Source organism: Alexandromys fortis, unplaced genomic scaffold (assembly GCF_014885135.2).
Source record: "Alexandromys fortis isolate MF-2015 unplaced genomic scaffold, M_Fortis_MF-2015_v1.1 scaffold_36, whole genome shotgun sequence".
Taxonomy (NCBI): domain Eukaryota; kingdom Metazoa; phylum Chordata; class Mammalia; order Rodentia; family Cricetidae; genus Alexandromys; species Alexandromys fortis.
In genome coordinates, this window is record NW_026067915.1 from 6,224,081 (window position 1) to 6,240,470 (window position 16,390).

Genomic DNA, 16,390 nt, shown 5'->3' on the forward strand with positions numbered 1-16,390 from the left:
GGGATTGGGCCGCCAGGCCCGCGGAAGCGCGTGCGACCCTATGAGGCGGCGCAAAGAGTCGGGGCGAGGCGGGCAGAGAATTCCTGAGGAAGAGGTCGCTCTCGTGAGACAAACACCTCATCCTACACCAAGTTACCGCCACCGGCCCGAAAACACTTTCCCTCCCATCAGCGCCCTCAGCTTCTCTGAGCCAGGCTTCCCAGTGACGTCCAGGTACTTCCGGTTTCCGCTCGCGGTCTTCTACTCACGTGCGGGTCTGCCAGGCCACCCTGGGCTGCTGATGAAGAAAGTGGGGGGCCAGGAGGAAGCAGCAGGTGGGTCGAGGGCTGAGATGGCTTGGGGTAGGAGGTCTGTGTATGAGCAATTAGATCCTACGTCTTTTGCGCACCTTTGCCCTACCCGGCTTGCACCTTTGCCCTATCCGGCTTGCATTTGTTGAGCAAATGCAAGGTCATCTCATTTGCTCACATTAGTCGTGAGTTTGCAGAAACCACACGACAAATCGGGAAAGAAATGACTGTTCAGTGCAGAGGTGTCGACTGAGGTGGATCTGAAGTGAGGTGAAATGTAGGCAGATGCCAAAACCAAGAAATTCTGGGTGATGAATTTTTACGTGGCATCTCAAAAAAATCAAAGTGCAATAATTCTAAGACTGAAACAACATTTCACAATTTTAAAGAAAGGCAAGGCTGGTAATAGTGCCACAGTAAGCTAGAGGGAAAATCAGTAGCACCAACCAGTCCTATGAGTCGTTAGCCAGAGATAGGCCAGAAGCTGATGTAAATAATTGGAGCTAAAATTGGATAGTTGGGGTCTTAGAAGCATAAAGCGGTTGCTTTTTCTTACCCCAGACTGCATCTAATGGCCCCACACTCAAGACCTGTAAGAAGGGTCCATAAGAAAAACTGGATCCTTATGTGCCCAACACTGAGATTTAAGGCATTGATAAGGATGTCATTTTTATAGGTTAGGACTTTTTGCCTTGACCCTCACCAAACAGATACTCCACCTTATAAAATGGAAACATAATATCAGTAGCAGAATCCATAGAATTCCTGTTGGTGTGACCATAGTGTTCCAGTGAGGCCAGGAGTAGCCTCCACCATTAACCAAAGATCAAACCCCACGAAATGATTGGGTTTGTGCCTTGTGAATGCTCAGCTAGACGTGCTGACGGCCAATATAGTTTAACCGAAGAGCAAGTCTCATTTTCTACTGAGGCGATGATCTGGTGCCCCTGAGAGCACTGTGTTAATCAGGATTCTCTAGAGAACCAGAACTGACGGCAGGATCTGTGTACACACACAGACACACAGGGCTTATCAGAGTGACTTAAAGTCAGTGGCCCAGCTATTCTAGCAGTGGCAACGAAAGGCCCAAGAATGCAGTAGTTGTTCAGTCCACGAGCCTGCCTATCTCAGCTGCTCTCCGGTGCCCTCCAGAATGCTGAAGAAGTTGGCAAGGAATGAACTTGCCAGGGAGAGTTAGAGCAAGTGGGCCAAGAGCAAGAACTTTCTTTGTCGTCCGTATCCTTTATATAGGCTGCTGCCAGAAGGTGTGGCCTAGATTAAAGGTGGGTCTTCCCACCTCCAGTGATCCAATTAAGAACAATTCCTTTATCAGTATACCCAGCAGCTTGGGTCTGGGTTGGTTCCAGATACAGTGAGATTAGCAACCAGGAATGGCCTTCGGAAGCACCGTCCACTGAAATTGGTTTTTTTTTTTCTCGTTTCCCAGGCAGCTGTCAGTCATCATGGGCATCAGAGGACTCATGAGTTTCGTGGAAGATTACAGTAATGAGTTCTTCACTGATCTGAAACTGAGGGACACAAAAGTTATCATCGATGGCTATTCTCTCTTCCATCGACTTTGCTTCAACTCAGACTTGGAACTCCGGTATGGAGGGGACTATGATTCATTTGCAGACGTTGTACAGAGATTCTTTGAGTCACTGTTCGCTTGTCATATCTGTCCCTATGTTGTATTAGATGGAGGATGTGACATTTCAGATAAGAAGCTTACAACTCTGAAGGATCGAGCTAGAGAGAAGATCCAGGCGGCCCATTCCCTTTCTGTCGGCGGGCGTGGGAATGTGTGTCCCTTACTCATCCGAGAAGTGTTTATACAGGTTTTGATCAGGCTTAAGGTGTGTTTTGTTCAGAGCTTCTCGGAAGCAGATCGGGACATCATGACACTTGCCAATCACTGGAATTGCCCTGTGCTATCATCAGATAGTGACTTTTGCATTTTTGACCTGCGAAGTGGGTTTTGCCCACTGAATAGTTTTCAGTGGAGAAATGTGAACACTGTTAAGAACACACAGGATTACTATATTCCTGCCAAATGCTTTTCCCTCGATGCATTCTGCCGTTACTTCAGCAACATGAACAAGACTCTCCTACCTCTCTTTGCGGTGCTGTGTGGAAACGACCACGTTAATCTGCCCATCATAGAGACACTCATCAGCAAAGCACGGCTTCCTCTTAGTTCTAAGGGGAGGAGATACCACCGAGTTCTGGGACTTCTGAACTGGTTGTCTCACTTTGATGACCCCGCTGAAGCACTGGAGAATGTCCTGAAGCATCTCCCCAGAAAGGGCCGAGAAGATGTTAAGGAACATCTCTGCACTTCCATGGAAGAGTACCAGCCGTCCCAGGTGAAGCTGCAGGACTTCTTCTACTATGGAACTTACGTCTGTCCAGACGCTTTGAATCTGGGCTTGCCAGAGTGGGTAGTAGTAACCTTAGCTAAAGGCCAGCTACCACCTTTCATCAGTGATGCTCTGGTGCTTCAGAGGACCTTTCTTCACACACAGGTAGAAAACATGCAGCGACCAAATGCCCACAGAATAGCTCAGCCCATCCGGCAAGTCATCTATGGGCTTCTTTTGAATACCTCATCACATCCAGAAGGTATTTCCCAGAATGCAGTGCCTTCTCAGCCTCCAGCTTTCAATGAAGTGGAAAGAATTGATAAAAATATCAAAACATCGGTTGTTTATGCAAAACAACTGCTCAAGAATCATTCTGACTTGAGCAAATTGACTGAGGTAAGTTTGTAAAACTAATACAATTCTTAAAAATCTATAGATAATAAGTTGCTTTTATATGTTGTAGCATGATTAACAAAAACCCAGAGATAGATAGTGGGGTTCAAGCTGAAAGATCAGAGAAGCAAAGCAGCTACCTACTAGCGAGCTCTTACCTCTACGAAATCTTCAGACTAAAAAGAGAGTGAGTTCCCGTCTCATCCCGCCTTACATTCCTCTAGTGCTGGAATTAAAGGTGTGTGACCCCAAGTGCTGGGATCACCTCTGTGTGTTTAGACAGATTCAATCTTAAGTAGTCCAAGGTGGCCTTGAACTAATAGAGATCCCTTTGCCTCTGTCTCCCAAATCCTGGGATTAAATGTGTGTGCCACCACCGCCCAGCTTCTGTGGCTAACTAGTGTGGCTGCTAGGATTAAATGTGTGTGCCACCACTACCTGGCCTGTATGGCTGACTGGTGTGGCTAGCTTTGCACTCTGATCTTCAGGCAAACTTTGTTAGATCATAAACAATATCACTATAATATGTACTGTCTCTCTTAATGTAACACATTGTTTCCCACCATGCCTTAATGTTGTGTTTGAAAACGAACTCCAGGGAACTAGGTAACCTCTTAGTCACCTAGTTAGTATCAATACTAACAGCAAACCTAGCACCTGTAGCGCTAAATTTGCTATTCTCAGTGTTGTGTTCTTCAGTAACCCGTTTCTTTGCAGTTATTGTACTATATTGATCCCAACTAGAACAGAGTTATATAACTTGAACTGTAAAAGGAGTGTACATATAGGCACTTGATACGGGCCTAACAGCATCTTAGATTATCTCAGAGTTGAATTAGGATTGATACTGATGCTTCTATCTAAAGGTTTTGTTTTTATCAATGAAGGTCTCTTTTTAGGCTTTAAGCTTGTGGCATCCTGGCGACTTGCTTAAACCCATCCTTAAAAGCATGCCTTAGCCTACCTTGTTGTTGCTTAATTCTAAGTAACACTCAAATCAGTCATCATTTCAAGGAAGAAAATATTCTCATGGATTCCAGTCTTGCCTTTATTTTGATAATATGTCAATATACTAAGAATAACAGATGAAACTATTTTGATAACACAATTAAACAAATTAAATGTAAATGAATTTATAAAGCCAGTTGCAGTGCCCACTAGATTTTTGTTTGTTTTTTAGCACCAACTAAATATTCACTTGCATATTCACAGGGTCATTGGCATGAGCCTACTCAAGTATGAAAGTCAGCAGCCTGTTTCCTGGCTTCCAGTTCGATTCCCAAGGGACATGTGGTAGTGATCGTCACTTCCTAGGGAGTGGAAAAGGTGGAGCTGCCACTAAGATCTAGTTGGGAAAAGCAAGAATGTTCAGCTTCTTAGAATGAACAGATTGGCACTCCACAAGAAAGAATTATGTGACCCACAATGCCCCTTGTGTGCCCACTAGTGACAGCACAGAGGGATTTGGAAGTGGGTATCAGGAGCACCCTTAGCACTGGGAATTAACTACCTGCAGGAACAGCGCTGCTTTTGGAGGTGATGAGAATGTTCTGGGATTAATAATGGATGCACAAGCCTAGAAATATACTAAAACTAGTATCTCATCTCTCAGTCACTGTACTAACCACCCGTTAAGTGCTAAGGATGTACGGCACTGGCTCATCCTCTGGAAGGGAAAGTGTTTCTCTGACTGCATAGAGACACTAGGAGTCTTTCGTAAATGTTCATCAAAGTGTGGCCTATAAGGCTCTGTATGATTCACAACATCTTGAGATTCAAAAATTCAGCGAGCAGCCCAAAGCTCCAGGCTGTTTCCTTCTCCGCCTGTGTTTGAAGTACTTTCTACTATAAAGTGTAGGGAAAGTGAGTCCGTCCGTGTGCTGCAGGCACAGCATGGGACTTCACCAAGACTGGCCTGTCTGACTTCAGTAGATCTCTCACCCTGGAGCCGCCACATGCCAGAGGTATTTGTAATTTATTTTGTGGAGATGCTTAGTTATGGCATCAGAGAAAGTGGTAACAGATCCACTAGCACGTAAGAGCAGAGCAGATGTAGATCTTAGTTTCCCATAGTAAAGTATGTGGGCTTCAGTTACAAGTTCTTAGGCTCCCCTCAGATTACTGAACCAAAATTAAGGGGTAGGGCCTCAGAACTGAATTTCTAACAAGCTTCCTGAAGGATGTGTGTATTGAATATGCAGTACAGAGAGACAGGGCAGAAACACAAGAAAAGCTATTTAGAGGGCATAGAAGATACATTCCTTCAAAGAACCAAATGTAATTTATTAACTTCTATAACTGAATTAGATCTCTTCAATGCTACCATAAAAAAAAAAAATCCCTAATTTGCGGAATATTTGATGTTTCAGCTCCCCTTGCCTAGGCGGCGGATGCTTCTGTTAGAAGCCCTGAAGGTCAAACAGGTTGTCCTGGAGGCCATCCCTACTTTGCTGAAGTTGCCCATTGCTGTCACTTGTTACTGGTTGCAGTCCACAGAGGCCAAGGCAAAGCTCCATCATCTGCAGGCCTTACTGCTGGGGATGCTGATGGAGCCCTTGCATGCCATTATCAACTGCCCTGGTAGGTTCTAGAAACCCAGGAATGTTTTGTCAAGTTGTATATAAACTGTACATCCTCAAGAATTTACACACACACACACACACACACACACACAATTGACTATTACAGAACTTAGAAGTGAAGGTGCCAAAATGCCCTTCACAGGTAAAAATATTCCTAACAGTTGCATATACCAAACTCGGAGCCAGGAGTTTGGCCACAGGTAAAGAGCTGAGATGTACTAGTACTGCCTGCCTGTCTGCTATGAGGTAATTGATGCCCCATCACCACCAATGCAGCAGCAGCAGCAGCAGCAGCAGCAGCAGCAGCAGCAGCAGCAGAATACATTACTTGCACTTGCCCAGAAAATGAAACTTCTCAATACTCCAACCTTAGCATTCTTGCTTGTATTATTTTCTTTCTTTAAGGATATTAAGTTTCAACTAATATGTAAGTAATAATAGAAAGAAAAAAAAAACTTGTTTCCATTAGAGAAATAGCCTGGGCAGTTTTGTCTGCATTAAAATATTGGGTGAGGTAATGAATGAAGTATTGGAACATTTTAGTTCTTTAATGCAACTTTCTCAAAAGATTATGAACACCATGTGTGGACAGAGAAAAAACATCGTGGAAAGAGTTCTGTAGATGGTCCTACCTTGGGTGTATTCTATATTAAGAATGAAACAGCATGGACTCAAAACATCCCAAATAACCAAGCTCAAATGTGACAAGAGGGACCACTAATATATGACAATCAAAACAAGTCAGGCTCATGGCTGTAAGAACACTGTTTGGAGCTATGTTCTGTTTAAATAAACACAGAAACTCCCATAGCATGAGCCCGTTAAGATTTTGCATGAGTCCTATAGAAGGGGCATGTCTGTTTGTTTTCTTTTAGGAAATATGGACCCTGCACCAAGGCAGGCCCAGTGCCTTGCTTCCTGCTAATTGTGAAAGGTGGGCCTCCTTTTTATTACTTTCAAGTTGGTCCCAAGATTATTTTGTGCACCTCTGCTCAAACAAACCTGCATAAGTTGCATCTGCTAAGGTTGTCAGTTCTTGCCCCTTCTGTTAAGCAATGAAGTATTCATACTTTAGTTTTCCTCCTGTACAACAGGCAACAATGTACTCTGAACCTATATGAGCTGTCTTTAAGCAAGTGTGCTACCCCCATGGGGGCGTCTGTGAAAGGAAAGAGCAGATAAAAACAGTGAAGAGAATGGTGTTTAATGTGCTATTTCATAGACACTGATCTTAGAGAATTACATGCAGATTTGTTTAAGGTCAGGTAGCATACTACTATAGGAGAGATCTTATTTCAAGGAAAAATAATTTGGGATTGAATAAAGTCATGAAAAGAGACTGTTAGTGTAAATATTTCAGCTTTTATAAGACATTTATGAAACCAGAAGAGAAAAGCAACGAGTTTTCAAACTAACTGTCTTTGGGGCTTTGATGCTGCTATATACAAAGAGTGCAGACGAATGCAGTGCTTGGGAAATGCTGCCTTTCGGTGGTTTCTTTATCTAGGTGAGGAAGACCCACGGGCAGGTGGTGCCAAGGTGCTGTATGAAGAGTTACAGCGGGTGAAGGCGTCCATGCAGCCAGGTGCAAGATTGGATTTAGACACAGCTCACGTCTTCTGTCAGTGGCAGTGCTGTCTCCAGATGGGGTTGTATCTCAACCAGCTGCTGTGCACTCCTCTCCCAGAGCCAGACCTAACTCAGTAAGCACCATGGGTACAAAGATTCCTTTCTTTATGTCTAAAACAGGATGCTCTGACAGTAGTCAGTGTTACTGTTCTCAGTCTCAGAACAGTTAGAACTCAAGTTCTGGAAATGGAAAATAGTCCCAGTTTCTACTGTTTCTAGTTTTTCAAAAATCAGTTGAGAGGTAAATAATTACCTCTCATTTCTTTTTGGTGTTTGAATGATTACTTTGTGGAGAATTTTTATGCCACTCAACTCCTAGGCTATCCCATTACTGGTGTATTTGTGTGTGTGTGTGTGTGTGTGTATACATATATGTATATGATGACATTTCTTGCCATTTGTCATTCACTCAAATAGTTTGTGCTAGGGTGAGGTAAACAACAAGAAAATCTCTGTTCTCTTGGAGCTTTCCCTGGGGATTTGTCTTGTCTATAGGAAGAAGGGAGCTGAACATGTATGCCCGAGTTTAACTCTGGAGTTTAAGCTGGGTGGGACAGACGTGAGCCCATGGGAAAGTGATAGTAACAATGGATTAGGCATCTGGGTAACTGTCCATCAGAAAGTATCAGAGGGAGAGTAACATAAGGCAATGGCTAGGAAATGGGATTTGAGGTTGTATACATGCTTCATCTGTATTCCATGCAAACTCAAGTACAAGTCCAGAGCTTGGCGTATTTCCAGTGAGTAAAAAGATGTGGCACCATAAAGTTTAGCAACAAAAGGGTTGCTTGCTTGGTGTTTGTGTGGTACTAGGAACCAAAGACAAGGCCTTGTGCAAGTCAGGCAAGCACTCTACCACTGACCTGTAAGCCCAACCCTACTTTTGTTAATGTATCTCTGGACCGCATGTCTGAGCTAACACAAAACCCTCCACACAAGTCTAATAAACTGGCCTTTTGTCTTTGTGCTTGTTCCTTTGATAATTTTGGTCATTCTTAACTGGATCTTCGCTGGGTACACATGCTACAGTTCCCTTCACATCAAAACGGGAGCAACAATATCACTTATGTTTTTGCTAATATGTTTTCTGCAGGATTATTGTTGCATCTCAGCATAATCAAGACTTCTTAAATGATGATTTTACACTTATTGAGGACTGCACTGATTGCCAAAGTACACCAGGTTGATCAGCTCTTGCCATGAGTCATTAAATTTAGGGGTTCTAGTTAATACCCTTTTGCATTTGTGTAGTGGCTTTTTATTCCAAATGCCATACAAATGATGCCACTGCAATTTTCTGATACTGTAATAAACTGCCTATTTTGTCTACCAAGGCCATTTCATTAAATTCCTTTCCTCTGCAGTGTTAGAGAGGCCAATTTAACTCTGATCTAGCATCATCACAAGGGTTCATGTCACTCGGTTCCAATAAGTAATTTTACTGTTTATTTAGGAGCAGTAAGCTGAGTGTTTAGATACTTCTACTGGAAATGTTCATCGTAGTTGTCCCATTGCATTGAACTGATGCTTTCAAATCACATTCTCTCACTGAACAGGTTGTACAGTGGAAGCCTGGTGCACGGACTCTGCCAGCAACTGCTAGCATCCACTTCTGCAGAAAGCCTCCTGAGCATGTGTCCTGAAGCAAAGCAACTGTATGAACATCTGTTCAATGCCACGAAGTCATATGCCCCAGCTGAATTATTTGTACCAAAGACTCAATCAAACTCAAAGAAAAGGAGGCAAAAGAAAAAGGTTACCAGCCAGTCAAAGAACAAAGTGGTAACCACTTCAGACAGCAAGCACTGGTATGACAGAAGCAATCGGTTTGGGCTGTTAATGGTTGAAAGCTTGGAGGAGCACTTAGAGACCTCAGAGCTTGAATAAACAGTCTGTATAGCACATGAGACTTGTTCTAACTTAAAAAAAAAAAATCTCTTACCTCCCTTGAAACTAACTTTTCTTTAGGAGTTGCCTTCACCAGACAGTAAGGACCTAGTTAGTACCTGATTCCAGGAGTCATACTTGCTTAAGCTGCTTGGGGAAAAGCACACAAAGAAATAATGAGAACATTTTATCAACAGTCTGCCAAGTACAAAGACCAGACTTGACTGCTGTGTACTGAGACAAGAAGTCACCAAGAGGCACGGTTGAATCAGGAAGATTCACTACATGTGGTGTTTGGCCTGGCCTTTCTTTCCCTCCCTCTTCTATTTCCCTTTGGTTGACTGATGGAGGAAGGTCATTGGTTAATTATAATAAATAAACTGCTTGGCCTCATAGGTTAAAACATAGGTGGGAGGAGTAAACAGAGAAGAATGCTGGGAGAAAGAAGCTGAGTCAGGAGTCACCATGATTCTCCCACTCCAGACAAACGCAGGTGAAGATCTTTCCTGGTAAGCGCACCTCGTGGTGCTACATAGATTATTAGAAATGGGTTAAGAGGCTGAAACTAATGGCCAGGCAGTGTTTAAAAGAATGCAGTTTCCATGTAATTATTTCAGGGCATAAGCTAGAGCTAGCTAGCGGCCGAGAGCTGGGGCGGCAGGGAAGCAGCCCGCAGCTCCTCACAACAGTTGACTGGCCTTTAAGATTGAAAAGAAAGCTGAACATAGCGGACAATGAGGACTACTGAGACCCCAAGAACAACGGCAATGGGTTTTTGATACTACTGCACCTATTGGTTTTGTGGGAGCCTAGGCAGTTTGGATGCTCACCTTACTAGACCTGGATGGAGGTGGGTGGTCCTTGGACTTCCCACAGGGCAGGGAACCCTGATTGCTCTTTGGGCTGATGAGGGAGGGGGACTTGATTGGGGGAGGGGGAGGGACAGGGGAGGCGGTGGTGGGGAAGAGACAGAAATCTAATTAATTAATAAAGAAATAAATTTTAAAGAAAAGAAAGAAGAGGGATGAGGCAATGAGGGCACCTCATATAAAGAGAACGTGGCGTGTTCCGTATTCCCAAATTCTATAGTATCCTGTGTTTTCAATCAAGTCTTGCTCTGTCTGACTCAGTTCTAGCAAATGAAACCTCATGAGGCTCTGGATGCGTCAATCTTCAGTTAGCAGTTCAAGTAACAAAAGGAGTTCTGGACAGCTAAGATGAGTAAATCTTGGTCATGAAAAAGAGACTCAAGTGGACCTTAGTATTTTTTTTTTTTTTTGAAAAATCAGTTTCAGGTTTATTTGAAGATGGTTGGATATGGATATTAGAGCTGTAAAGGTGTAGGAAGAAAAGTAGAGGAAATGCTCTTTAAACAACATTTAAAAGATTCATTACAGAAAAAAATTAAAAATAAAAGCTCCACAGTAATACAGGTTATAATTCAATTAAATTGTTTGATGGAGATATTTCAACTTGAATTCCTAGTTTAATTTTAGCAAGCAAAGGAGCTTTATTATCTAAATGACCTTACCATTCCCTCCTTTTTACATAAAGCAATCAGTGACTACATCTCAGTTGCCCTACCTGTGAAATAGAATTGCTACCCTCAGATCACCTCACAAAATCAAAAGAATGTGCTATATGCATTTCGTATCAGTACTAAAACGTGGTAAGTCATGCCTGGCACTACAGTGTGCTAAATCACCAATAATGTTACATCTGTACATGAAAAGAAAGGATAAAGAAAGGAGCCTGGGGAAAAGGTGAATGCCAAGTGGTAGAAAAGGATACCATGGGACAAGGGATGTCTAAACTAAGAGCAGAATTCTGCGAAGGCAGTCAAGATTATTAGATATGGTGATGAATGTGAGAATTTTATAAGAATGAGGTGTCAAGTTCAAGTCAGTACAAAGACATGTAACTTGGATTAATCGACATGTTAGTAGATGAATTTGCTTTGAAAAAAAAATGTAGGCACTAGGTTGAAGACAGCCCAGTTGCAAGCAGAATGATCTAGTCAATTTCCAGATTCTCATGTTTGGTTTTGCTTTTTAAAAGCTGGCATACTTGTAATCCCTATTGCCTGGCCTCAAAACTGTAGACACGTTGTGAAGGAGGAGCTGAAATCTAGGAATGGGAACATCCCCAAACCCAAGTTTCTAATGACAAAGTTCTATAGGCCTTTTAAATCCAGACCTAAATGAGTTTTCAATAGACAAATCCAGGCTGGGGAGATGGCTCTGTGGGAAAAGCACTTTGTACACATGCATAAAGACCTAAGTTTGGATCTCCAGAACCCATGTGAAGCTGGACATGGCTGCATACAGTTGTAACCCTAGAGCTGAAAGGGTGAAGACAAGTGGATCCTGGGGGACTTGCTGGCTAGCCAGTGAACTTTAGGTTCAGGCAAGAACCTGTCTAAAAAATAAGGGGGAGCATGACAGAGGAAGACAGCCAGTGCCAACCTCTAGCCTCAACACAAACACATGGGCAGCCATATCTACACACACATTTAAAATGCACACACATAAAGACAGGCGTGGTAGTGTGCATTTATAATTCCAGGATGGGAACGTGCAGACAGGCCAGTCTAGTCTACTCGGTTGTCAGACGGCATGTGAGGATTGACATCTGAGGCTATCTCTGACTTCCACACGTGCACACACAGAGAAGACAAACTGATTAAACTGGTTCTACTATAACGAATTATAATGTGTTTAATAAAGAATGGGGAGAAGAGAATGAATGGTAAGAATAATTCCCTAAAAAGTATAACAGTTTTCCCTTTGATAAAAGCTGTATGACACATTTTCAGGTAGAATGTTCTATGAAAATGAGGTAAGAGTATGCGTTCCCTTAAGACTAGGCTGTTGGGTTATTTTAATTTCTACTATTGAAGCTTGTTTTTTCTAAGCAAAATAATAAATTTTAGCTTACTCAAATTAAGCCGCAGTCCCTGGGAGGTTGCCATTTCTCTTGTGCACTGAAGAGGGTAGGAGAGCAGATGATCAGACAGGAGATGCTACATCAGAGGGATACACGCTTGGATGAAGGGATGTGGGAGGAGAGGAAGGAAATGCATGAAGGGAGACTGCATGTGCAGGTGTAGTGGTGCAGCGTTCAAAACACTCGACCCACTGTAAGAACAAACACGGTGGCCGCTGGCCAACCCTGCTGATGAGTTGACAGGCTGAGACACACCTTCTCTACACAAAAGCCTGGCACACACACTAACATCAAATCTGCTACAGAATGGCATCTTAGAGATGGGCAGTCGCATAACTGGTGCACTTCCTTGCCAATGAGTGAAATACACATACCTATTTTCTTGGTATTTAAATTGATAGGCAAATATTTTCTATAAAGGACCAGATAGCATTTTAATTTTTTATTATTAATTTTATGTGTATGGGTGTTTTGCATGCTTCTATGTCTGTGACTGGTTTCTTCCATGGCCAACAGAGGGCATCCGATCCCCTAGAACTGAAGTTAGAGATGGTAGTGAGCTACCCTGTGAGTGCTCAGAATTGAACCTGGATCTTCTGAAAGAACACCAAGTACTCTTAACCACTAAGCCATCTTTCTCCTGTTCTGGTTAAGTAGTTTAGGTATTTTGAGCCTTGGCATCCCTATTTTTTTAAGCCTTGCAATCCCTATTCCACCTACCCTTGCTGCTGGGGTATGTAAACAGTAATAATCAATAAATGAATGCAACTGTGTTCCAATAAACTACTTACAAAAAAATTTAAATGTAGCATGCAGATTTGGCCTACACAGCATCACCTGTCAACTTCTAAATAACAATTCCATGTAAGTGATGCAGCTCACTGCCAAGTGTAACTTCAGTTCTAGGGGGTCTGATGAAGAATGAGATGCAGTTCCTCATGTCTTCTCTATCAGGCATACAACCAGCTATGTAAGAGTAACTTTTCCCATATTGTTTCATGGCTAGTGTTTTATAAGCCTTGCGTATCAGCCTCATCCATACTATGCTGTAAGATGCAGACTTGACAAACAGGAGCTGAGTGGTGAAGGTATAGGATTTTCTTTATGACCATAAGATGGCACCAAAATGCCACCTCTCAGCTAAATACACTTCAGCAGGCTTACAACAGGAAAACTTTAGTAGGCAATCGCCTACATGAAATGTGGTATATGTATTTTTAAAATATCTAAAAGCACATTTTGTCAGAGTTCTAACGCTAGAAACACAGCATTTCTGAAAATAATGTAACTATTTGCCCAATTTCTGCTCAATGATACTGGGAGATGTGGTTTCTATAGAAAACATTACCAAGAGGAAGAAATGTACCCAATACTTTTAAAAGAAACTGGGCATGATGGTGCACACATTCTAGCAGTCAGGAGGCAGAGGTCAGCCTGGTTTACAGAGTACGTTCCGGGACAACTAAGGCTACACAGAGAACCCCTGTCTCAACACTCCCCCCTACTTCTGTATGCTGCAAAAAAAAAGTTAGTTTTACTTTTGATGGAGCCATCACAGAAATGTGAGCTATAAAGAATATTTGTCAGTTTGGCTAGAATTGAGCAAAACTAACAAGAAAATCATGACGTGGACCAGTCCTACAAACTGACCTTTCCTGCCTCCCTGGATACACTCGTGTCGCTGTACACAGGAACACCGACAGGCATGGAAACAGACGAAGGCTATGACTCAGATTGCTTCAATTTTCACGCTTGCCAAACTTCTGCCTAGATTTATCAACCAAGTGACTTGAACTTGCATTTCTAACATTTTCTAAAAGATGAAAACTTTCCATTTTCCCCACTCAAATTCATAGCTGTATTTTTTTTCCCCTTGGCAAAGTGTAAGGTGTGGCACCGGAACCACCACACACACCCCCTTCCCTTCCAAGCAATTGGAACCACCCTAAGCTGATGTTTCTGCAGAGTCTTAAAAGTACAGGTGAAATTTGTAATTCTCACAACCAACTAAGGTCCCCATTGTCCCCATAACTGGAGAACTGTGTGAGAGGGGGCTAGAGAGGGCCTTGGCTAACACAGGAAACAAAATCTCACTACTCTGTTGCCACCGCTTGTCCAAGCATGTCATTGTTGTCGAATGCTGATCCTGCTGTCCACCACAGCAAACGAAACCACAGGACTCTGACTCAGAAACATAGTCATTCATTATCCCTGCCTCACCTAAGAGAATCTAACTACAGATACTAAAAAGGGGTACTACCAATGGTTCAGACAGGTGTTCCCAGCTTGTTGGCCTTAATAAAAAGATTCAATGTGGAGGCTCTGTAGCAAAGGAGACTACAAGGTCCGTACTTCCACTTTCTTAACGTATCCAGCTGCATGCTGTGTGAACTAGGTCAAACTTTAAAGAATCAAGTTCTGTCAAGCTGAGCTTTAGTATATTTATTTATTTTACTTGTTTTGCTTGTATATGGGTATGTGTGTGGGCACAGGTGCTATGGTGCATACAAGATGGTCAGAAAGCATCCTGAGGAAGTCAGCCCTCTCTTTCTATCATGTGGGCTCTGGGGATTGAACTCAGACCCTTCAGGAGTAGTGGTCATTTTTACCCACTGAGCCTTTCTGCCAGCTCACTCATTTTATTACCTCCAAGATACCATGAGCTTCTCATTTCAAATGAGCCTGTCTCCCACTAAAGCCTGCTCTGCTTTGATGACTGTCTCAATAGCTCAAAAGCACGTCTTCCAGCATGCCACAGTAAACAAGTTCTGCCTGTCACCAGCCCTTCACACTACAGACCTGCAGCCTTAATAACAGAACTTCTGTGGGTCTCAAGGTTGCTTCATCTCTCTACCAACCTCTCTTGGACACTCTACTGTCCAGCTGCAAAGGCCCACTGCTTCTTGGCTGGAGCGTCCCCCATTGAAAGATTTAATAATATGCCACTAGTCCTAGGACATTTCTTCAGCAAGACCCTTCCACAAAGTCATTTGTCTCCTTCACTCACTACTATTTTAGATGGTATATTTCACGCTGGTCTCCAGTGTGAACTAAAAGCTTCCTAGAACAAGATACTTATTATAAATCTAACACTACAGCAGTATTTATAGAAAATTATGTCTGTCAATCAATATCAATCCATTATCAGCAATAAACAACTCTGACAACTATAAGCCAAAGTAAGACTATCAAACAAGAGTCTAACTGAACTCAACAGTCACATCAAATGCCAACTGACTTCATCAGGATAATGTGTATGTTCAGTCACAGACGAGTGGGATTAATATTTTATATCTTCATATGTTAGTGCACACATCACTTGCTATTTAGATCACTGAGCTTAGTCTGAAAAGCCACTTCAAAGATTTTCAGATGCTAAAGGGAAATGTGTGCAGTATTTAATGTATGAATTCTTTTAAAATAAAAGTACAAAGATCACTATTAACATTAATAAAGTAGCTTTTAAACAGTTTGTATCTGCTTTTCCTGTCCAAGAAGTACTGATGGGCAAGAATGCCATTGTATTCCTAGTACATTCAGTTTACTAAATAAAAACTGAATGAAAAACTGATCAATTTAGCACACTTTTTGGATGAATTATACAAGCCAAACAAACTGTACATACATTGCCAGGCAACAGGCAGAAAGCAGTGTAATGTTAATTAATTCATAACCAGATAGTTACTGATGCTACTGACTCATTTCAGTGAAAAATTTGCTTATGTACTACATCAGAGATCCAAAATTAAAGCAACCTCAGAAAAATCACCATTTACCAGATGTACAGTGAGTGAGTGTAAAATGTGAAGAACAACATAACATGTCTTATCCTCATGGAGGTAGTTAATGCCTTTGGATAGATCCCATACCCCAGGTTCCTTGGGTTGAACAACTTCACTGTTACTTTGCCTCAGAACTCCAGTACCTAGCACAGGTATGCTCAGACGTTAGCATTTGAGATGTCTACCTAAATGGTCCATTATGTCAAGGTCATTTCTTTTTTCTTTGAAGCCTAGCTACTATGGAATTGAATAACTTAAAGAAGTAGTCTTAATGGGGGTAAAAAAAAAAGATACAGCCAAGGACAAGAACCAGAACAAGGAGAATGAGTGAACATTAAAAGTTAGGTGCTAACACAATGAAGGAATCCACACTAATCTGGGCTAATAGAATTTAGAAAACTGAAATCTGAATCTGTATTACACACTTAATATTTTTTCAAAACTATAAAAATTTCTGTATCTTTCAGCATCCAGAGACATAACTTTATTATTAACAGTACTAAGTGGGAAGTCATTAA

General features: G+C 42.2%; 1 protein-coding gene across 3 annotated transcripts; it reads left to right on the forward strand.

The window, feature by feature from the left end:
- Positions 1 to 26: 26 nt before the first annotated feature.
- Positions 27 to 9,159, forward strand: Aste1 (asteroid homolog 1). Of its 3 annotated transcripts, none has more exons than XM_050139200.1 (5): positions 27 to 213; positions 1,738 to 3,049; positions 5,416 to 5,626; positions 7,136 to 7,331; positions 8,814 to 9,159. In XM_050139200.1, exons 1-5 carry the CDS (start codon positions 41 to 43, stop codon positions 9,142 to 9,144), a joined length of 2,223 nt encoding a protein of 740 aa, XP_049995157.1. In that variant the 5' UTR covers positions 27 to 40; the 3' UTR covers positions 9,145 to 9,159. The 3 variants fall into 3 exon arrangements, with proteins under 3 accessions (XP_049995157.1, XP_049995158.1, XP_049995159.1); XM_050139201.1 differs by having other exon boundaries at positions 76 to 314; XM_050139202.1 differs by lacking the exon at positions 27 to 213 and having other exon boundaries at positions 1,845 to 1,896; positions 1,989 to 3,049.
- The last annotated feature ends 7,231 nt before the right edge of the window (positions 9,160 to 16,390 follow it).